We start from the raw sequence: 17,796 nt of genomic DNA on the forward strand, positions 1-17,796 counted from the left end.
GCAGAGTTTGGCTGCACTGTTGCTGTTAGAGTGTTTAATGTTGCACCTAGGTACTGTTGTACATGAGCGGGCTGAAGGTGCGACTTTGGGTAATTCAATGAGAATCCTAGACTGTGTAGGAGGTGAATTGTGCGTGACATGTGGCTGGCACACTGCTGGGCTGACTTTACTTGGACAAGCCAGCCGTCCAGGTAGGGATAGACATGGATGTGTTGTGTCCGAAGGTGCGCAGCCACAGTCGCTAAGCACTTGGTGAACACCCTGGGGGCAGTGGTGACCCCGAAAGACAGGACCTTGAACTGGTAATGCTGGTTGTCGATGGTGAACCTGAGATACTTCCTGTGACCTGGGTGGATGGGAATGTGGAAATATGCATCTTTCAGATCTAGGGTTGCCAGGAAGTCTCCCTGACTGAGCAATGGTAGGACTTGCTGTAAAGTCAACATATGAAAATTATCTGACAAGATGTACTGGTTCAAGGGTCTGAGGTCTAGAATGAGCCACAGGGAACCGTCCTTTTTTGGGATTAAGAAGAACAGAGAGTACACCCCTGTACCTTGCTGTTCTAAAGGCACGAGTTCTATTGCCCCTTTTTGCAGCATGGAGAGTACTTCTTGCTGCAATAAGTGCATGTGCTCTGCGGACATAGGACGGTGCCTTGGGGGTATGTTGGGGGGAGTGGAGGTTAGTTCCAGACAATAGCCGTATTGGATAAGTTGTCTCACCCACCTGTTTGTGGTGATGCCTTCCCAAACCGGCAGGAACTGCTGAGTCTTCCCCCGACCGGTGTTAAATGGTCTGGGGGCAGTGACAAGGCGTCACTGTTTGTTGGGGGCGGAGGATCTGGCACTTATTTCCACGTCCTCTGCCTTTGGTGCTGTTTCCACGATATCCACCCCTGTTATTTTTGTTATAGGTGGTCTGCGTGGTCCCCTTGTTGTACTGGGCTTGCTGTAATGCCGGACCTCTAGAAGCTCCCCTGTTACCGGAGCGACGAAAGGAACTGCCCCTGAACTGGTGTGACTGCAGAGCCCCCATGAATTTTGCTGTCTGTGTCTTTTTTAATTTTCTCAAGGGTAGTGTCTACATCAGGACCAAAGAGAAAGTCAGGGTTAACAGGCTGATTGAGCAAAGTTGTTTGGATTTCTGGTTTGAAACCAGAGATGCGAAGCCAGGCATGACGTCTCAGCATTACGCTAGTGTTGATGGCTCTAGCTGCTGTATCTGCTGCATCGAGTGCACACTTGATGGATGCATTTGAAATCAACTTTCCTTCCTGTATCAGCATTTCTGCTCCCTCTTTGTAAGCATCAGGCAGGTGTTGCATCAGCTGTTCTAGCCTGTCGTAGTGAGCCCTATCATATCTGGCTAATAGGGCCTGTGTGTTTGAGATCCTCCAAATATTAGCCGCTTAAGCTGCCACACGTTTACCAGAAGCCTCTAAGATTTTGGATTCTTTGTCCGGAGAAGGAGCATCACCACTTGTCTGAGAGTTCGCTCTCTTGCGAGCATTAGCCACTATTAGAGAGTCCAATGGGAGTTGACCCTTGATGTACATAGGGTCCACAGGCGCAGGCCTATACTTTCTTTCAATCCTTGGGTTTATAACCCTTCCTCTTGTGGGTTCCTTGAAAATGTCAGTAGCATGTTTGAGGACACCCTTTAGCATAGGCAGTGTTTTTACCGATCTTTCTGAGGTGGAGAAAGTATCGAAGAGAAAGTCCTCCTCCACTGGCTCTGTGTGCATGTCAACATCATGGTTGAGGGCTGCTCTTTCAATTAAGGCATTAAAAGCCGCTGTGTCTTCAGTAGGCGATGTTTTGACACTATAAGACTGAGTGTCGGGCGTAGTGTGGGGGTCAGCAGGGTCAGTCCAGTGTTGAGACTCTCCTTGATCAGCGTCAGTATTGTAAATGAATCCCATATGACTATAATCATCTCCCACTTCCTCGTCGCTGCGTGTGGGAGAATCGGCACCATGTTGTGTATAGGACTGAACATGTTCAAAGAGAACAGGTGATGTTGCAGAGTCCTTTTTCTTTTTTTAGGGGTATTTTATATGACTCCAAAGGATGTTCTGGTGCGATTTTCCTTTTGTGAATGGTGAGTCTGCCAGAATCCGAGTCGATGTAGAGCTTCGACTGATTGTCGTACGAGGGTGTCTGGAACATAACCTCCTCCGGAATGGACTGAGATTTAGGAGGTCCCGATACCTTTTTGGAGGGTTGGCGCGCCTTTGTGGCTCGTGCGTTTTGGGTTGAGCGGTCGGGGCAGTCTGTATTTAATTAGTGGTGGAGGCACCGTAGACGAACCGACCGCCTTAGGGATCAATGCCGTCTTCGATCCGATTGGCTTCAATGTATCACCACCATGCTTGCGGCCTTGCGTCGACTCGAGCTGATGGTGCGCAGCAGGTACGGTCTTGGACTTCGACGCGATATGCTGCTTCGGGTCGGGTTTGGTCTTCGACTCGAGGGCCTTACTGAATAGAGTCTTTGAGGCTGCAAGCTTCGGTTCGACAGTCTTTTAAGCCTGGAGACCTTTGGCAGGGTCGCCATGTTTGGACGTCGACGGCGTCAGGCTGACGTGCTTGACCGTCGAGACTGGCTTCGGCGCCCCGCTCTTGGGGTCGGCGCCACCTTGTGGCCCCCAAGGGTCGATGACGTTAGTAGACTTGACTGGAGCCGAGGAGCTCGAGGGCGTCGATCCGAGGACTGTTTTAACCAGTTTCGGTTTCGTTTTTGCCTCTGTTGGTTTCGATTTCTGTAGATCGACCGATGGCTCCGTAGACGTATTCTTAGCCGGGCCTGGACGCGGGGCTATAGAATGTAACTTAGGATCTCGGCTAAGGCCTTCCGGTGATGCCTCGACCTGAGCCTTAGAGAGTACAGTGTCAATATTAGGCCCCACGATTTTGGGTGGGATTTGCTCATCGCTCGAGTCGTCATCGCCGGCTCCGATGGCCTCTGCGTCGTCTCCTACCTAGACGACGTCTTCTTCATGGACGTAGTCCTCATTGTCGTCCATACCGAAGGTAGAATCTCGCTCCGACTCGGGGTCTGACTTCTGGTCAGGAACCTCTTCATCGATGCCTTCATCGTCATCGGCTTCGAAGATGTTCTCCGGGTCAGGCGTCGCTTTTTGCGCTGACTGTCGCACGGCGCGTCGAACTCGAAGCGTCTTCTTCGACCGGAACTTTGAACAGGCCATAGAGCTGGCCTCATCGTGGTCCGGTGACAAACATTTATTGCACACTGGGTGCACATCAATGTGGGGGTACTTAGAGTTGCAGACGGGGCATCTCTTGAACGGACTCCGTTCCATCGTCGTCGAAGTTGGGGCCTGGTGTCGAGAAGGCAAACTGCCTTTGACGTCCTGTTCGAGGAACTGGATGAAGTATAGGCACCGAACGAGACAATACCGACGCCCCAAAGGCCTTTTGGCCTTGCAAAGAGTTTTATGTTGATTCCGAACTTGAGTCAAGAAAGTACATCCGAACCCAATGGAGGAAAAAAACAATCTGAGGATGGAGAGGATGCCCATGCGCACTGTAGTCCAGGGGAGGAGCCACCTATCTTGTGATACTTCGAAGACTCTTCCAGGACAACAATGTGCAATCATCCGGACCCAACACTAGGCGGCGATCTATGAACAGATATGAATTCAGCAGCCCACATGCCTCGAACATGTACTCGCCTTTGTGTTACTGACTAGTTTTATTATGTTTATTTGCTGAAAAGCAATAAAAAAATTTTTTTTTTTAAAGATGACTACTGCATCACACTGCTAAATGCTCAAAGATTGCAATTTATGTTGCTAAACAATATATGTTGTGTATTGTCTCTTTCTTCCATACAGGAATTAATTGCTACTCAAAAGTGTCCGTGAGTACGCCAACACTTTTTCTTCTTTTCTTGACCACACACCTTAGCAAGTGTGTAGGGAATAACACTGGTTTACCGTGGCCACCAAGTTGCCCGTGGAAAGACACAGTATCTATTCTGACAGAATTATTTCAAACATAATGAGAGCACTGTCATAGTCTTTTTTCTAAACACCTTAATTTTCTTTGCAAAAATAATTTTTTATTTCCCTTAAATTCTTTTCTTCATTTTCTCTGATCCAGACTAATAGTGGTCCCACCTTGTATAATTGATACACGCGCTGTGCGGTTACCACTTAAACTGCCGTCTCATATACACGCCCCGTGTATCATGAACTAGCGAGAACGAATGACGTCACACGCACCAGCTGCCACCAGCGGTGCGCGGCGGCCGCCGTGCACGCCACGGCTGGAGCCGGTACAAACTGGAAGCAGTAAACGGCATAAAAAGAAACCGATACTCTCGGTCGCCGTCAATGCACCAAAAGAGGACAGAAGGAAGCAGTTCCTCTACACGGAGCCGATACCGACTTAAAAAAAGGTACGTCCATCCCAAGGCCAGATATTGTAATTTATCAATAGGACTAGCGAGTATTCTGGGGGGAAAGGGGTTCTTTTCCAACTCAGCATCAATCATTGAAATATCCTAGCATAGTATATAATTATTTTTTATTTAAATTTAACAACTGGGTACGAACCGCAACACGCAATTTGAATATTAATATAATTTAGACTGCAAGCATGGATGCAGCCAATAAGAGGACCTCTTAAGTATAGCACATAAGAGTTTACCATGGCAGACTGACCAGAGACCCTTATCAGTAATCTATGGGTAATTTAATTATAAACACAGTACACATACGGAGGCTGCAGGGACCCCTATCTAGCACCCGCATGAGCAAAGATACCACCTTCATAAAGAAGTGAGACCAGAAGCAGGAAGGACAGCCATTGGGCACCCCACAAGGATTGCTAGGGCCACAAGCTTACTAGGGGTAAGTCAACCATAACTGCCATTCATGAATTCTCTCTTCATATATTCCCACTCATTGTCCCTCTCTCTAATGTAGAATAATTGATTTTATTTTCCCTACAGAACCCGGCTGGGTTTCTTAGTGAGTATTTTCATTTCACCTACTTCACGGTTGTCACAGTTTTCACCAACATTGAGCAATTCCAAATACCAGGTATTTTCAAGCCCTCATTTTTCCACTTAAGCCTCACACTACCAACTGAGTCCAGATTCTAAAAACATATCTCTGTTTTCCCCAATGTCCCCCACATCACTTGTCCTGAAGAGACCCTAGATCCATGTTAGGGTCGAAACTCCGTCGACAATTGAGAAAAGCGAACCAATATAAACTGGCATTCTATCATTTTAAGGTGTTATGTATTGAAAAAAAGAAATTGGTCGCTTTTTGTATACAACAACATTTATTTTGAAACCTTGCACTTTTTTCACATATGTCATTTATATGCGTTGGTTAACAATTTCACTTGGGACACTATACACAATTGTAAATATCTATTGTAAAAATTCTTACAAAAAACTTTCTGATTTCAATACAAGTATTGTACAACCTAATCAGTGTCTCTGAGTCTCTTTCCATCTGACATCCCAGCTAATCCCTGTCTGTACATGCGATTGTCGCTTTATCTTATCAATCAATATTAAGTATCTTTTTCCACAGGAACCATTGTTTTTCTTATAGTACTTAATCACCCTGGTTCCGTTGTGATTCGGGTTCCCTTGTTCTCCTTTTTGAGCCAGATCTTAGTCACCTTAATGGCCTGTAAGATGACTACTGCATGACACTGCTAAATGCTCAGACTGCAATTTATGTTGCTAAACAATATATGTTGTGTATTTTCTCTTTCTTCCATACAGGAATTATTTGCTACTCAAAACTGTCCATGAGTACGCAACACTTTTTCTTCTTTCTTTACCACACATCTTAGCGAGTGTGTAGGGAATAACACTGTATTTTTCACGTGGTAACTACCCCTTTTCGCCACTCACTTTCCACCTTTTGGTCCTGAAGAAAGCCCCGTTAAACACCTAGAGGGGGCTGAAACATGTAGACAGCCACACATAAGCCAACTCATAGGAAAATTACTCCTTTAGTAGTTGCACTACACATACTTTAAATCAATACCCTGGGCCGCCAACATTAAAAAAAAGATAAGTAAGGATCCCCAGAGGTATTTTTTATCTTTTATTTGCACTCACATCACACTGTTGCACCAACACCCGTTCTGCTGTAATCAGGCGTCGTAGCACAACCAGGTGGCACTCTGCCGCCTGGTTGGGACCCCGATGATGAAGCATGACACCAACCAGGTTGGTGTGTGAGGGGTCTTTTAATAACACCTAATGGTTCCTAAATCCAGGCCACTAAACAGTGACTAAGATAATCGCATACACATAGTGGGCCAGTCCACATTGTTTCAACATATTGCATCTGTGGATAGGACGCATCCCGCATACCCTTGCTCTCCCACTGATTTCTTGATATGAGTGTTAAACTTAAGACGTACTGAAGTCATGACTTGTGTGCTAATACTTAACCACTCTTCTCTTTGTTAGGACACAGAGAGAGTGCTTCAAGCTACTAAAGAAAGAACTTGATTGCTACAAAGGAATGACTGATTTTAAGATGCAGAAGACTGACGCTGAACAAAAGGGCATGTACAAACAAGGCTGAAGTCAAAAATGGACGATTTATCAAGTAAACATCATGAAAGAAAATCTCCTTGAGTTTTGATATGAATAGGATATGAAGTAATATCCTCTAGTTCTGATATGAATGAATCAACAAGATCATACAACTATCCCCAAGTCCTTTTCTTACACCAACACCGACGTAAAACAATGTGGGATTCGTCATGCCCATTCCCCTGAGCTACCTGTCAGGAGGAACTGTTGGGAGATAGTTTGCCTCAAGTTTTTCTGAGGAAACCTGAACAATGAAAATCTCTTGGGTAGAAAAGTGGACAAGAATGTGCAGCGTATGACTCTTTGCCACTTGTCTATGGGTGTCGGGAACAGAAAAATGTTTTTGCAAGCCATCATGACAATATACAAAACAGATTTATTGAAGCAAGCAGTTGGTCTGAAAAATTCACTGCAGTCTGAAGTATTGCAGTAGGTGGGACACAACCGCAGCCAATAGTTCCACAGCCTTATCAATTACAGAAGAGAATGAGCTAACTCTCTTTCGTAGGTGGACAAAAAAGACAGATGGACCCAAAAGGCACCTCTAATGAGGTGTCAAGCCTACGTGCGTTTTGTAGGTCAAAATATAGGGCCATCTCTCAATTCTCAAGAGGTAACAGTTATGTCCCTCACAGCTGTCATCATATCCTCAATGAAATTCGTGGACTGGCATCTCAAAGTACCTCAATTCAAGACAGTCTTCATAAGGGCAAATTTCTGAGCTCTAGAAAAATGGTTTGAAGTGGATGGTCATAAAGGTCCACCATTCTAATACTTTCCATGACCAGGATATTCTCTCTTAGAGAGGGGTGTTTCTGCTAGTTACAGCACTCAGCTCTGTGAAAGTTATGGTGGTAGGCATTGTCAAAGTGACCACATCGGCACAGTCAACTCCATGTACTACTGACCTCCGTACAGTGTTATCTATGGTGTGTACATTGACATTGTTTGCATTCGTATCTGCCTCAATCTACAAGACACTAAAATGAGTGTGAAAGCCACCTTAAATATCTTTGGCATCAGTACATGTGTAGAAGAGTAAGTGAACTACTATATTATTAGGTAACAACCCCGCCAACGCAGGGGCTCTCACTCAATGTAGATCTACTCCACGAGGACATAGAGAGTGGTCCTTCCTGTACTCAATCTTGTACATTTTCCTGTACATTTTGAGGCAAGAAGATTTCTCCTCAGAGCATTCCCATTCCATAGCTTACATTGTGAACAGAACTGGAGAGCTCACCCCTGGATGACTTATCCAGAAAGCGTCTGACCTCCTCTATCCACAAACACCTTGGTGTGCTTAAGAGCACATTCATCACATTGTTAAGATAGTCTAAACTGAGGCATCACGGACCTTTGCTGTGGAGGTGTTCAAAAATGGATTCTTGCTTCCTGCAGGACTGGCACAACTTGAAACCCAAAGGCTTTGGTAGCGACATGATTATTAACAAAGAGTCCACAAATACAGACCAGAAGCTTCAATGCTTATGAAACACAATATGGAACTGTTTAGAAAATTATAGAGCTCCAGATTTATATCTGATGGAACATAAACTGACATCAGGACCTGAAATTGCACCTTATGACCCACTCAGGTGCAGGAGGAATGCCATGGCTGGAGCCATTGTGAGACCACCTATAGCCACTGGGGAGCTATTGATTAGTGGAAAAGGCCTCTGGTCAGTCTAGAGCATGGGGATCTATAAAATTAGGAAACTAGATCAACAGGCATCCATCAGAGAAGGCTAGATAATCCTTACTGTGCAGTTTCCCATATATGATGATCACAGGAGAAGCTCCGTTCAAGTTGGTTCCTGTCTGTAACCAAAGTGGTACCCGGGCCAGTTTATTCTGTTAACAGACCATTAGCAGATACAGCTGGTAATGAGACATGGAATGACAACTAAGTTACAAGTTTGGGTGAGGCTAAAGAGGAAGTGATCACTTAATTTATCAAGCCACACACCTCAAAATTTTTAATGTGCCTTCGAGTTGATAATTCCTTTATTTGCTTCATATCTGCAGTTACTTAATTGATGTCTTTAATAGTTCCACCTTCAAACACAGCATGAGGATTACATAATTCTCTGAAGACAAATGAAAAAAAACGTTCTCCAATACAGTATCCCCTTAGAGAACCCATAATGTGAAAATAATGGTGTTTTTGTTGTTGTATTAGATATGGCGATTGAGTAAAATCTAACTAGACTTATTAAAGATTCATTCTTTTATTAAACATTCTTTTCGATATACTTACTTGCATTTCTTGATGGATTCTTCAGTCGATATATAAGCATATATGCATTTGTAGAGCTAATGAAAAAATAATAAAAAGGTCAATTCTTCCACAAAAACTAATTTAATCTGGAATCTAACATTCTATGCAACAGAGTTTAACAAATGGATTTTATAAATCAGATAAATAGCATCAGGTCACTGTGACTGACCATTTAAATCTATGCAAAAGGCATATTAATAGTATTATTCTGAAGTCTCGTGTTGATGTTTTATCCAGTGCCTGATCATTGTCATTATTAAAGCGATTTCATGCTTGTATTATCCATCGTCATTCATGTCTTTCAGTCTTTCCATTGTACGTTGAAGAAAGACATCAATGAGCCTAAAATCCTCCAAATTTTCTGTGGACACTTATTTATATCTCCTTTAGAACTGTTTGGGATAGCTGGAGGGGAGATGAAATGGATGGTCAAGTGGAACTTTCATTTCTACACAAAGTCCCTTTATACTAGAAATAATGTATTTTGTTCACCAGGACTGATGTACCTGATGCTTTCTTCTGTCATAGTTATCCTGCTGAGGTTTGTCAAAAATCCAGTTCACCGGTAATGCTGCCAAGATGAATTCTACTCATATCTATTTATCATATTTTTCCCCAAAGTTACATGAACTGTCTGATGCGATGTTTCATCAAAATATTAAACAATACTGATCTATATTTACACTCATTGATACAGTTTTAATACATATTTCTAGGATGTGTATGCAAGCCTGTACCCCAGACATTTTTTTATTGTTGCGCCGCATCACACTGTAGCAGGTCCTTCTGTCTCTCTCCTAAGAATCATGGTCTCATACCAACCTATTTCTACTGAATACAAGACTTCTACACATTTAAATATACATCATCTCATTGACTGTCAATTATTTCACACACAAATTTAATTCATGCCTGCACCAACGTGACTTCACCATTTAACTGAACTTTTATTAGGGTATCTATTTCTTTAGAGTGCACATCACTATTTGTATTTTAAGAGCAAAAAAATAAATAATGCTGTGTAAGTATTTCAAATGTATCCATAACCACCAAATATTTATATTTCAAACTTACGAGTTACTTACCTTCAGTAAAGATAGATCTGGTAGAGACGATTCTAGCTGCAGATTCCTTAACGTAGAATTATCCCCAGGCGTGAGACTGGATCCGGAATTTTTTTGCCACAGCATCCCTGCGCGCTGGGGGGCAGCATCATGCGACTCCGCCCATGCGTTGTCCGCATACTTTTCCGCGCCAAAATCCGGAGCCATCAAACAAACATTGTGGAAGTATGGGAAAAGTGTGCGAAAAATCAGAAACAATTGTAAAAAGGAATGGTGCCGAACGACACCAGAGGGAGCAGTGTCAACACTGCAGCACCCAAAGGCAGGGAAAAGAAGAAAGAACAGAGCACAGCCCTGAACAGCCACCCTGGCAGTACGTTGACAGCCCTCCCCCCCACCCCCCCACCTGGAGACAAGGGACACATGTAAAAAGGTCACGACAACATGTAGCAGGACTACAACCCCAACCTGGAACAATGAAGGGAAACTAGTACAAGACAAAATAGGAACAACAAACCTCCAAGACAAACCCAACACAGAGTGTGACAACCCCTCAAAAGAACAAAGGGCAGAGGCACAGTTAAATGACCCCAACCTAGAGGATAGCAGAAGGGCCAGAACACGTAGTAATAAAAGTTGAGAGGAAGGGGAGGTAAGAGACAGAAGGTACGCCCCAATCGTGGACGAACCAGAGCAGAAGGGCACAGAAGGACCTATAAACCCATCCCTCAATGTGCCAAGAGAGGAGGAAAGGAACAAGAGACAGGACGAATCATCCTGTCAACAAGAGCGAAAGAATGCACTCAAAGAAGCGCAGCCACCCATCGGGAGGCGAGTGCAGAAGACCAAGCAAAAGGTCTAGAATTGTCTCTACCAGATACATTGGTACGGAAGGTAAGTAACTCGTACATCTGACAGAGACTACTAGCCGCAGATTCCTTAACGTGGAACAGATATCCTAGCCATACCCATAGGGAAGGAGGGTCTGCGAGAGGACCCCAGCAGCCTGGAGGTAACAGAGGGTCCCACAGGGACAAGTCCAACGGACAGGGCGAGGTGCCCTTTCTCCCCAGGCAAGGGAAACCCCTACCATCAGAACACCACAGAGGATGCCCAGTCACACTCAGCAGAGGAAACAAGGGAAAGGCAAGAGGAGGCTGAAGCACCCCACAACCATACCCATACAAGGCAACAGGACCTCCATCCAGGGCTAAGGCGAGGAAGAAGATCAACCTAGAGGCTTCAAGGAGGCGAGGTAGTAAGAAACAAAGGAACACAGCCCGCGAAGAGGGTAGCCGAACCGACCACAGCCAGAAGTCAATAGACCAGACAGAATGACACAGACAGCAATAAAGCAGGTGGAAGCAGAAATAGTAGCCAGGGGGCACCCAGGAAGACCGTCGGGCTGCGCCTGATAGAGGGAGGAATACAAAATCCATCTCAGCCCCCAGGACAAGGGTAGGAAGGCGAAGAAGGGCCCGGACACACCTCAGGAAGGGGCCCGCACACACAGCACAAAAAGAAGCAGGACCAAAGCCATGGCGCCAGGCAGCAGACAGCAGGTCAGACCAGGCTAACAGCGCAGCGACCCCGGAGAAGAATACCCCAGGGTGCCACCAAAGGCATTCCGACCCAACAATAAGGGAATTGCACTTGCAACATACTTTTTATTGCCATGGAGAACAGAGGCCAGAAAGTGACCACAACTCCCAAGCACAGAACAGCTACCACTACCCCACATAGGGTATGTTAAGTCCCAAGACATGGAAACCCTCTTAGGAAGAAACTTCTGCAGCAGAGGACAACAGAGATCCGCAGGAAAAATCTCCTGCAGAAGGCTTGTCAAGCAGCCAAAGTGAAAAAACAGAAGGCCTAATCTCAGGGCCAACCTGGTGTAGATAACCCACAGGAAAAACACAGTCAAGAAGGGCCGGCCAGCAGCCAACAGAACCACAGTCCAAACAAGAGAACTCGAATGCACATGAAGCATACAGGTCGCACAACTGGAGAAACCTGCACCAACGAAAGAGCAGCTCCCAAAAACCAGATCAACTCACAGGTCACTGAGGAGGAGGAGAAGAAGGAGGAGGAGAAGAAGGAGCAGGAGGAGGGGCAGGAGCAGGATGAGGCCGAAGCCCGCCAAGAACCTCTGGATGGCTGAGTTTGCCGGGCATGGAACAAACGAGTGCCATCGAAAGGAAGATCTACCAGCCGTTCCCGAACATTCTCCGGGAACACACTGTCCCTAAGCCAAGCATGGCGGCGAAGGGCAACCGAAGAAGCCATGGCACAACCAAGCACCTCAGAGATGTCCAGAGCAGAGCCAGCTCCGGGCCATCTAACGCATTGTGCCGCAAATCAACACCAGCACCCTCCTGAGAAGCTGCAGATGCAAGGGACTCCGCTGAGTCCCACAAGCAAGAGGTGGCCCTAGCCAACACACAAAGTGTTAAGGGCCCACAGAGCCGCACTGGTCGAAGCGAACATATTGCGCTCCCAAGAGTCCAGCCAGCGGGCCTCCCGCGATGGTAGAGACAACAGCAGCGGCAGGGATGCAAAGGCTTTTCGCAAAAGGGGGCTACTGGCAGAGAGGTGGAGGGAAAGACACACCAGGTCACGCGGTGCTGGAAGGTGCCGGTGCAGAAGCTTTTGGGGCACCGGCTCCCCCGTGGCAGGGCGTCCCCAAGCCCCCGTCAGAGAAGAATGGAGCAAACCCTCAAAGGGAAGCAGCAGCTCCCTCCCACCAGATCCCTGGTGAAGAACTTCAGAAGATGATAGGCAGGGAAATGGGCAGCCGGTTCACCCATGCGCAAAATTCCCACAGCCGTGGAAACCACACAAGCAAAGGCTGCACCCGCCTCCATAGGGCCCGCGGTAGAAAGCAGCTCCTCCGTAGGAGACGGCTGAAACGGAGGCAGCCGTCCCCTAAGCCAATCGGAGCGGGGACCTGTGGCTCCTCCAGCAAAAACCGTGGCGAGGAGCTATCCTTTGATGACGCCGGGGAAAAATCCACAACGCCGTGCCCCTTCTCCGGCAAGTAGGACACCAGCAGGCACCCAACCTCCGGGGAAGAGGGGGTCCACGACCAGACGCCTGTCCGGTGCCGTAGTACCCGCAATCTGAGGCAGGACGTCATCGTCGTCCAGTGCCAAAGAAGACGCCGGACAGGTCTCCTCCACACCACACTGCGGAGAGGACCGGGGCTGGGCCGGAGCAGAGGCGGCCGACTTGACCTCAGACGGGACAGCCGCCTGCGTGTAGGGACGAGAGGGGTCCGGGAAGGAAGGGGGGGTGAGGGAGGAGGGGTCCCTCCCTAGCATCGACCCATGAAGGGACGAGGGGGGTCCGCTGACCCCTGTGGCGCCGCCAGGGCCAGCAGCTGCCAGCGCCGTAGCGGCGTCACCTCGGCCTCAGACAAGATCCCTGCTTGTCCAGAGGGCTGAGAGGGGTTTGGGGATGCGACCCGAGCGCCGGCAACCTCCCGCAACACCACAGGGACTCCCGCTGGAGTTGGCGGCGAAGCAGAGGTGCCGTGGTCCGAAGGAGGGACCCCCAAAAACCAAAACAGCACCACATCCTCCAAGCCTAGAGCCGAGCCAGTTGGCGACGCCGCGGAGTGCCCCGCACAACCCAAGGGATCCACCGACGTCCCAGGAGGGGGAGGAGGAGAAGCCAGCGAGGCCTGCAAAGCCGCCGCATATGTCTCCATCTGGGCTCTTGATGCCCCCTCACCGGGAAACGGTGGATAGGGGGACGATACGCGGGTCGCATCACCCACGGAGAGCCCACGCCCCCAACAGGCCGGAAACCAGCCCTCGGGGAGAAACTGCGACACTTACTGACAGGGGAGCGACGCTCTTGGGGCACAGGAGAGGGATGAGGAGGAGGACGACGACTGCTTTGAAAACCTTCCGCAGAAGCTGATCGAGGTGACGAAGCCGATCTGGACATGCGAGCCGAGAAGTTTCATCCGGCACTCCCGAAGCGACTTCGGCTTAAACCGTTGGCACGCCTCGCAATTAGTGGAGCCGTGATCTTCTCCCAAGCACCACATACAAATGAGGTGAGGGTTTGTCGCCGACATCAGGCGTCCACAAGACGAGCACGTCTTAAAGCCCGAAGTCATCCGCACACTGTTCCCACAAACACACGCAAAAGCGAAGGGAAGGGCCTAAACAGGCAAGGAGCACGAACCGGATCAGTGTTGCACGCGGAAAAGGAAAAAACTGACGTAGGCTCGCCAGGGTGGGACTTACGTGACCTCGCTAACTTCACGTAAGCGGACAACACCTAGGCCGAGTCGCGTGATGCCGTTCCCCTGGCATGCAGATATGCTGTGGCAAAAAAAATTCTGAATCCAGTATCACGCCTGGAGATAATTCTACGTTAAGAAATTTGCGGCTAGTAGTCTTTATCAGACATATTTATTACAAATTCATGATTAGCTTCAGGGAGAATTTGCACTGGTTTTTACCAGCCTTAGAAAATTCTTCTGTTGTTGATAAATAATCCTCTTTTCTCAAATGAGAGGTGAAGAAAGCACTTCTTCATGTAAAATATATGCTTGAGCTGGTCTTGATCACTTGAACCTGTTAATGACTTCAAAGTTGCTATACTGTCCCAACAAAAAGATATACCAAGATCTAAATAAATTACTGTTGAGTTACCCTATTAGTGGTAGGAGGAGTTAGTTGCTTCAGAGCAAAAACTCCATATCAACTGTTTTATTTCATGACATACAATGACGTTTACCAACGTCTAACCCCTGTCTCTGTCCTTGCATTATGTATCGTACATAAAAAAAACAGAGCCACTTCCACACCTGAAGTGACACTTTACACAAAAATGTTTTGGTGAGTTTTGAATTCCAATGATCACGCAACACTGAATAATTCACAGTGGAATTTCCCAGGGAACGTAAAGTACTCTAGCCACAGCTAACCATTTTGCAGGAACTCTATAGGAGTGCTAATGGTTATAGAATTTGTGTATGGTAGCGCACGCACATAAAATATGCAGCAATATTAAAATCTGCCAACGTAACATATATACAGTTGGTTGTCAGCATTTTAGAAACAAACCCCTAGCTTTTAAAGAGATAGAACATGTTGTCTAAGGAATGTTCTTTAAAATGGGCGATATCCATCTAGAATACGTTCTTCGGTCTGTCAGTTTCTTGTAGAAGTAGAACACCATGCAGCCCCACAAAAAGTTTCCACAGCTCTTTTTCCTACTTTATTCATCAGGCTGACACAGTTCTAAATCACAACACTCTCCTTCCTCTCTTTGTGCTAAACGTGAACAGTGAGTACCCTGAATATCTTTGTAGCCTGTGTATATTATGGCTTTTGATATCATAATGATGCAAGCTCGAATGCCATCAAAACCTATGCTATCCTCCATCTCAAATGATCCGCAAACTACTGGATAAAATCCACACTGCTTCCTCCCCTCATACCAGTCCTGATGGTGAGTGGGAGGGGTTAAGAAGTTTTAAACAATTGAAATCAGTTTAAGTTTTGACAACATTCTGTCTCACATGTATAGCAAAAGTCAAAAAGTTTGCTGATTAGTTAAAATCACCGCACAGAACAGTTAAAAGTAAAAAATGTGTGCCATTAAAAACGTTACCATTAAATTATCCCCTCTTCATGGCCAGTTGCAGACATCCTACAGAGTAAAAGCTTCAATCCCATACAGTCTGTACATAAAGGAAAATGTTCTTTACATAATCAGTTAAGACAATTAGTAGCTTTAAAAATGGGAAAAGACAAAAAGCACACAACCCTCTTTCTTGTCACAATGAGGATGAATTACCATTACAGAGGGATGACTTGTCTGCACAGTCAATAAACAAGAGGGCTACAATAAGGCTCATCTTGCTTCTATAGTGTATTTGCCATCACAGCTCTTTATTTGCTGTAGATTGTCAATTTCCCAACTTGCCATCCAAGCAGACTAGAAGGCTACCTCAGTCTAGCACATCCTTTCTGCCCGATATATGCTATCACATTCCTTCTACTAAATGGCATTCTTCCACTGCAGCAGTACCAAAAATCATAGAGAGTCAATACAAAGTGTCTGTGAGACAAATTGAAAATTACTTTACAGAATTGCGAGGGTCTGTAAATACCCAAATATTTTCAGGATACCCTTTTAGTTCTGCTTTAATAAAACCCTATGCTGTCAGTCCAAGTACCCTTTTGGGTGTCTATTTTTAATGAGTCCCTTTCCTGAGACATTTCCGATTAGATCCAGTACTTCTTTAATTAAGAAACTTTCACTAGACTAGATCTTTTAAATTACCCCCTCGCCCGTTATTTCTCTATTTTCTGGCAAGTTGTTTAGGAAGGGTGGGTATGCTTTTCTAGTTTTGAAACTATCTACGTGTATTCTTAGGCATTATCAATCAGGCTATGAAACTATGAATGCCCCTAGGCAAGAGATGGATGACATCAAGAGTGTGCTGGATGAAGGACAGAGCTGACTACCAAGTCTCTGTTTCCTTGGGGGCGTGGCTGAGCCGAACAGAAAGATGGCCGCTTGGTGAAGTAGCTCTGCCAGCCAAGTACATTATCCTGCAAATATCCTACAAAATACTGCCAATCCAATCTTCTAGCTGGAGGGAATAGATTGCGGAGGCGATGCGGTACAGATGGATATATTTAGCCTTGTGGGGTACTGCCGCTTACAGTGGCAGACCTCGTGAACCTGAGGCCTGTGCTGGGAAGCAGCTGCTTGGGAGGCCCGTGAAAGAGGGCGGGCCCATCATACTGCTGAACCGAGAGCCGCTGGAACTAGGGCAGACTGCCAGGGCTGCTGTGGAGCGGTGAAAGGGCCCCGCACGCCAGAGGGAAGGACGAGAGCTGCCCCCAGGCCAGAACGGTCGGTGCGTGCTGTCGGGAGGTTTGCCATGCTCCCGGGAGAAACAATGTGTGGCCACAGCTTTTGGCGATCCCAATTGCATTGGCTGAGCGACGCTGTGCCGACTACGTGGAGACGAACGGAGCGGGGAGTTGCCTGGAAGATCCGGGAGCGCCCCCTGAAGTACAGGTCTGCGTTGATTGGCAAGGCCCGGGGCGCAGTACGCTCCAGGACCGAGAATACCCAGAGGGCCAGCCGCGGTGGCGTGTGAACTGGGGTGTGGACCGTGGGCTTCTGCGGTGCCATCAGCGGGCGGGCATAGCGCCCTCGCTCCATCAAGGTACTGTGGAATTTTACATAGAGGGCCCCGTGTGGAGGGAGCCGGAGTCCACGTTACTGTTGAGCGCGCCGGTAGGGCGGCACCGACGGGCCCTGGGACTATCATTTTAAACAGCAAGAGGACTGCCCCCCCCGATTTGGAGTGCGATACCATCGCCGTGGGAGGCAGGTGCGCGGGCCCTACGTGGTGCACCATCGTACTGCTGGCCGGTCCACAACACATTGGGGTGAACCAACTCCAGTTTGGTAACTTTTTTCAAACAAAAGAAATGCGTTACTTACCTGTAACTGCAGTTATCCAGTATTGCTGTCTTTCATAGATTCACATGCCTGAATCATTCCCCGTCCACCATGGATGTAGACATCGTTCTAGTAGAGTGAGCTCGTACTTTAGATTGCAGGTGTTGCCCCTCCTGTTCGTGACAGAATGAAATAGCTGCAGAGATCCAGCGAGAAATACTTTGCTTGGTGAGTGGAAGGCCCTTCCTGAGTCTACTGTAAGCCACAAAGAGCTGGTTGGATTTACGGAAGGTTATTGTCTTCTCAATGTAAAATTTTAGGCAGCGTTTAAGATCCAGAGTTCTTTCTGCTGCAGTCTGGGGATTTTGAAAGAAAGAGCGCAAGACTACAGGTTCGTTGAGATGGAAGT

General features: G+C 47.0%; 1 protein-coding gene across 4 annotated transcripts in view; it reads right to left on the bottom strand.

The window, feature by feature from the left end:
* USP47 (ubiquitin specific peptidase 47) overlaps nucleotides 1-17,796 on the bottom strand; it is a 1,494,847-nt gene that overhangs the window by 894,472 nt on the left and 582,579 nt on the right. For all 4 annotated transcript variants that reach the window (XM_086955947.1, XM_086955945.1, XM_086955948.1 and 1 more), the window contains one exon: nucleotides 8,860-8,915. In XM_086955947.1, the coding sequence (XP_086812073.1) occupies nucleotides 8,860-8,915 (56 nt within the window). The remainder of the gene's footprint in view (nucleotides 1-8,859; nucleotides 8,916-17,796) is intronic.

This window comes from Lissotriton vulgaris, chromosome 2_1 (assembly GCF_964263255.1).
Source record: "Lissotriton vulgaris chromosome 2_1, aLisVul1.2, whole genome shotgun sequence".
In the NCBI taxonomy this organism is placed as follows: Eukaryota; Metazoa; Chordata; class Amphibia; order Caudata; family Salamandridae; genus Lissotriton; species Lissotriton vulgaris.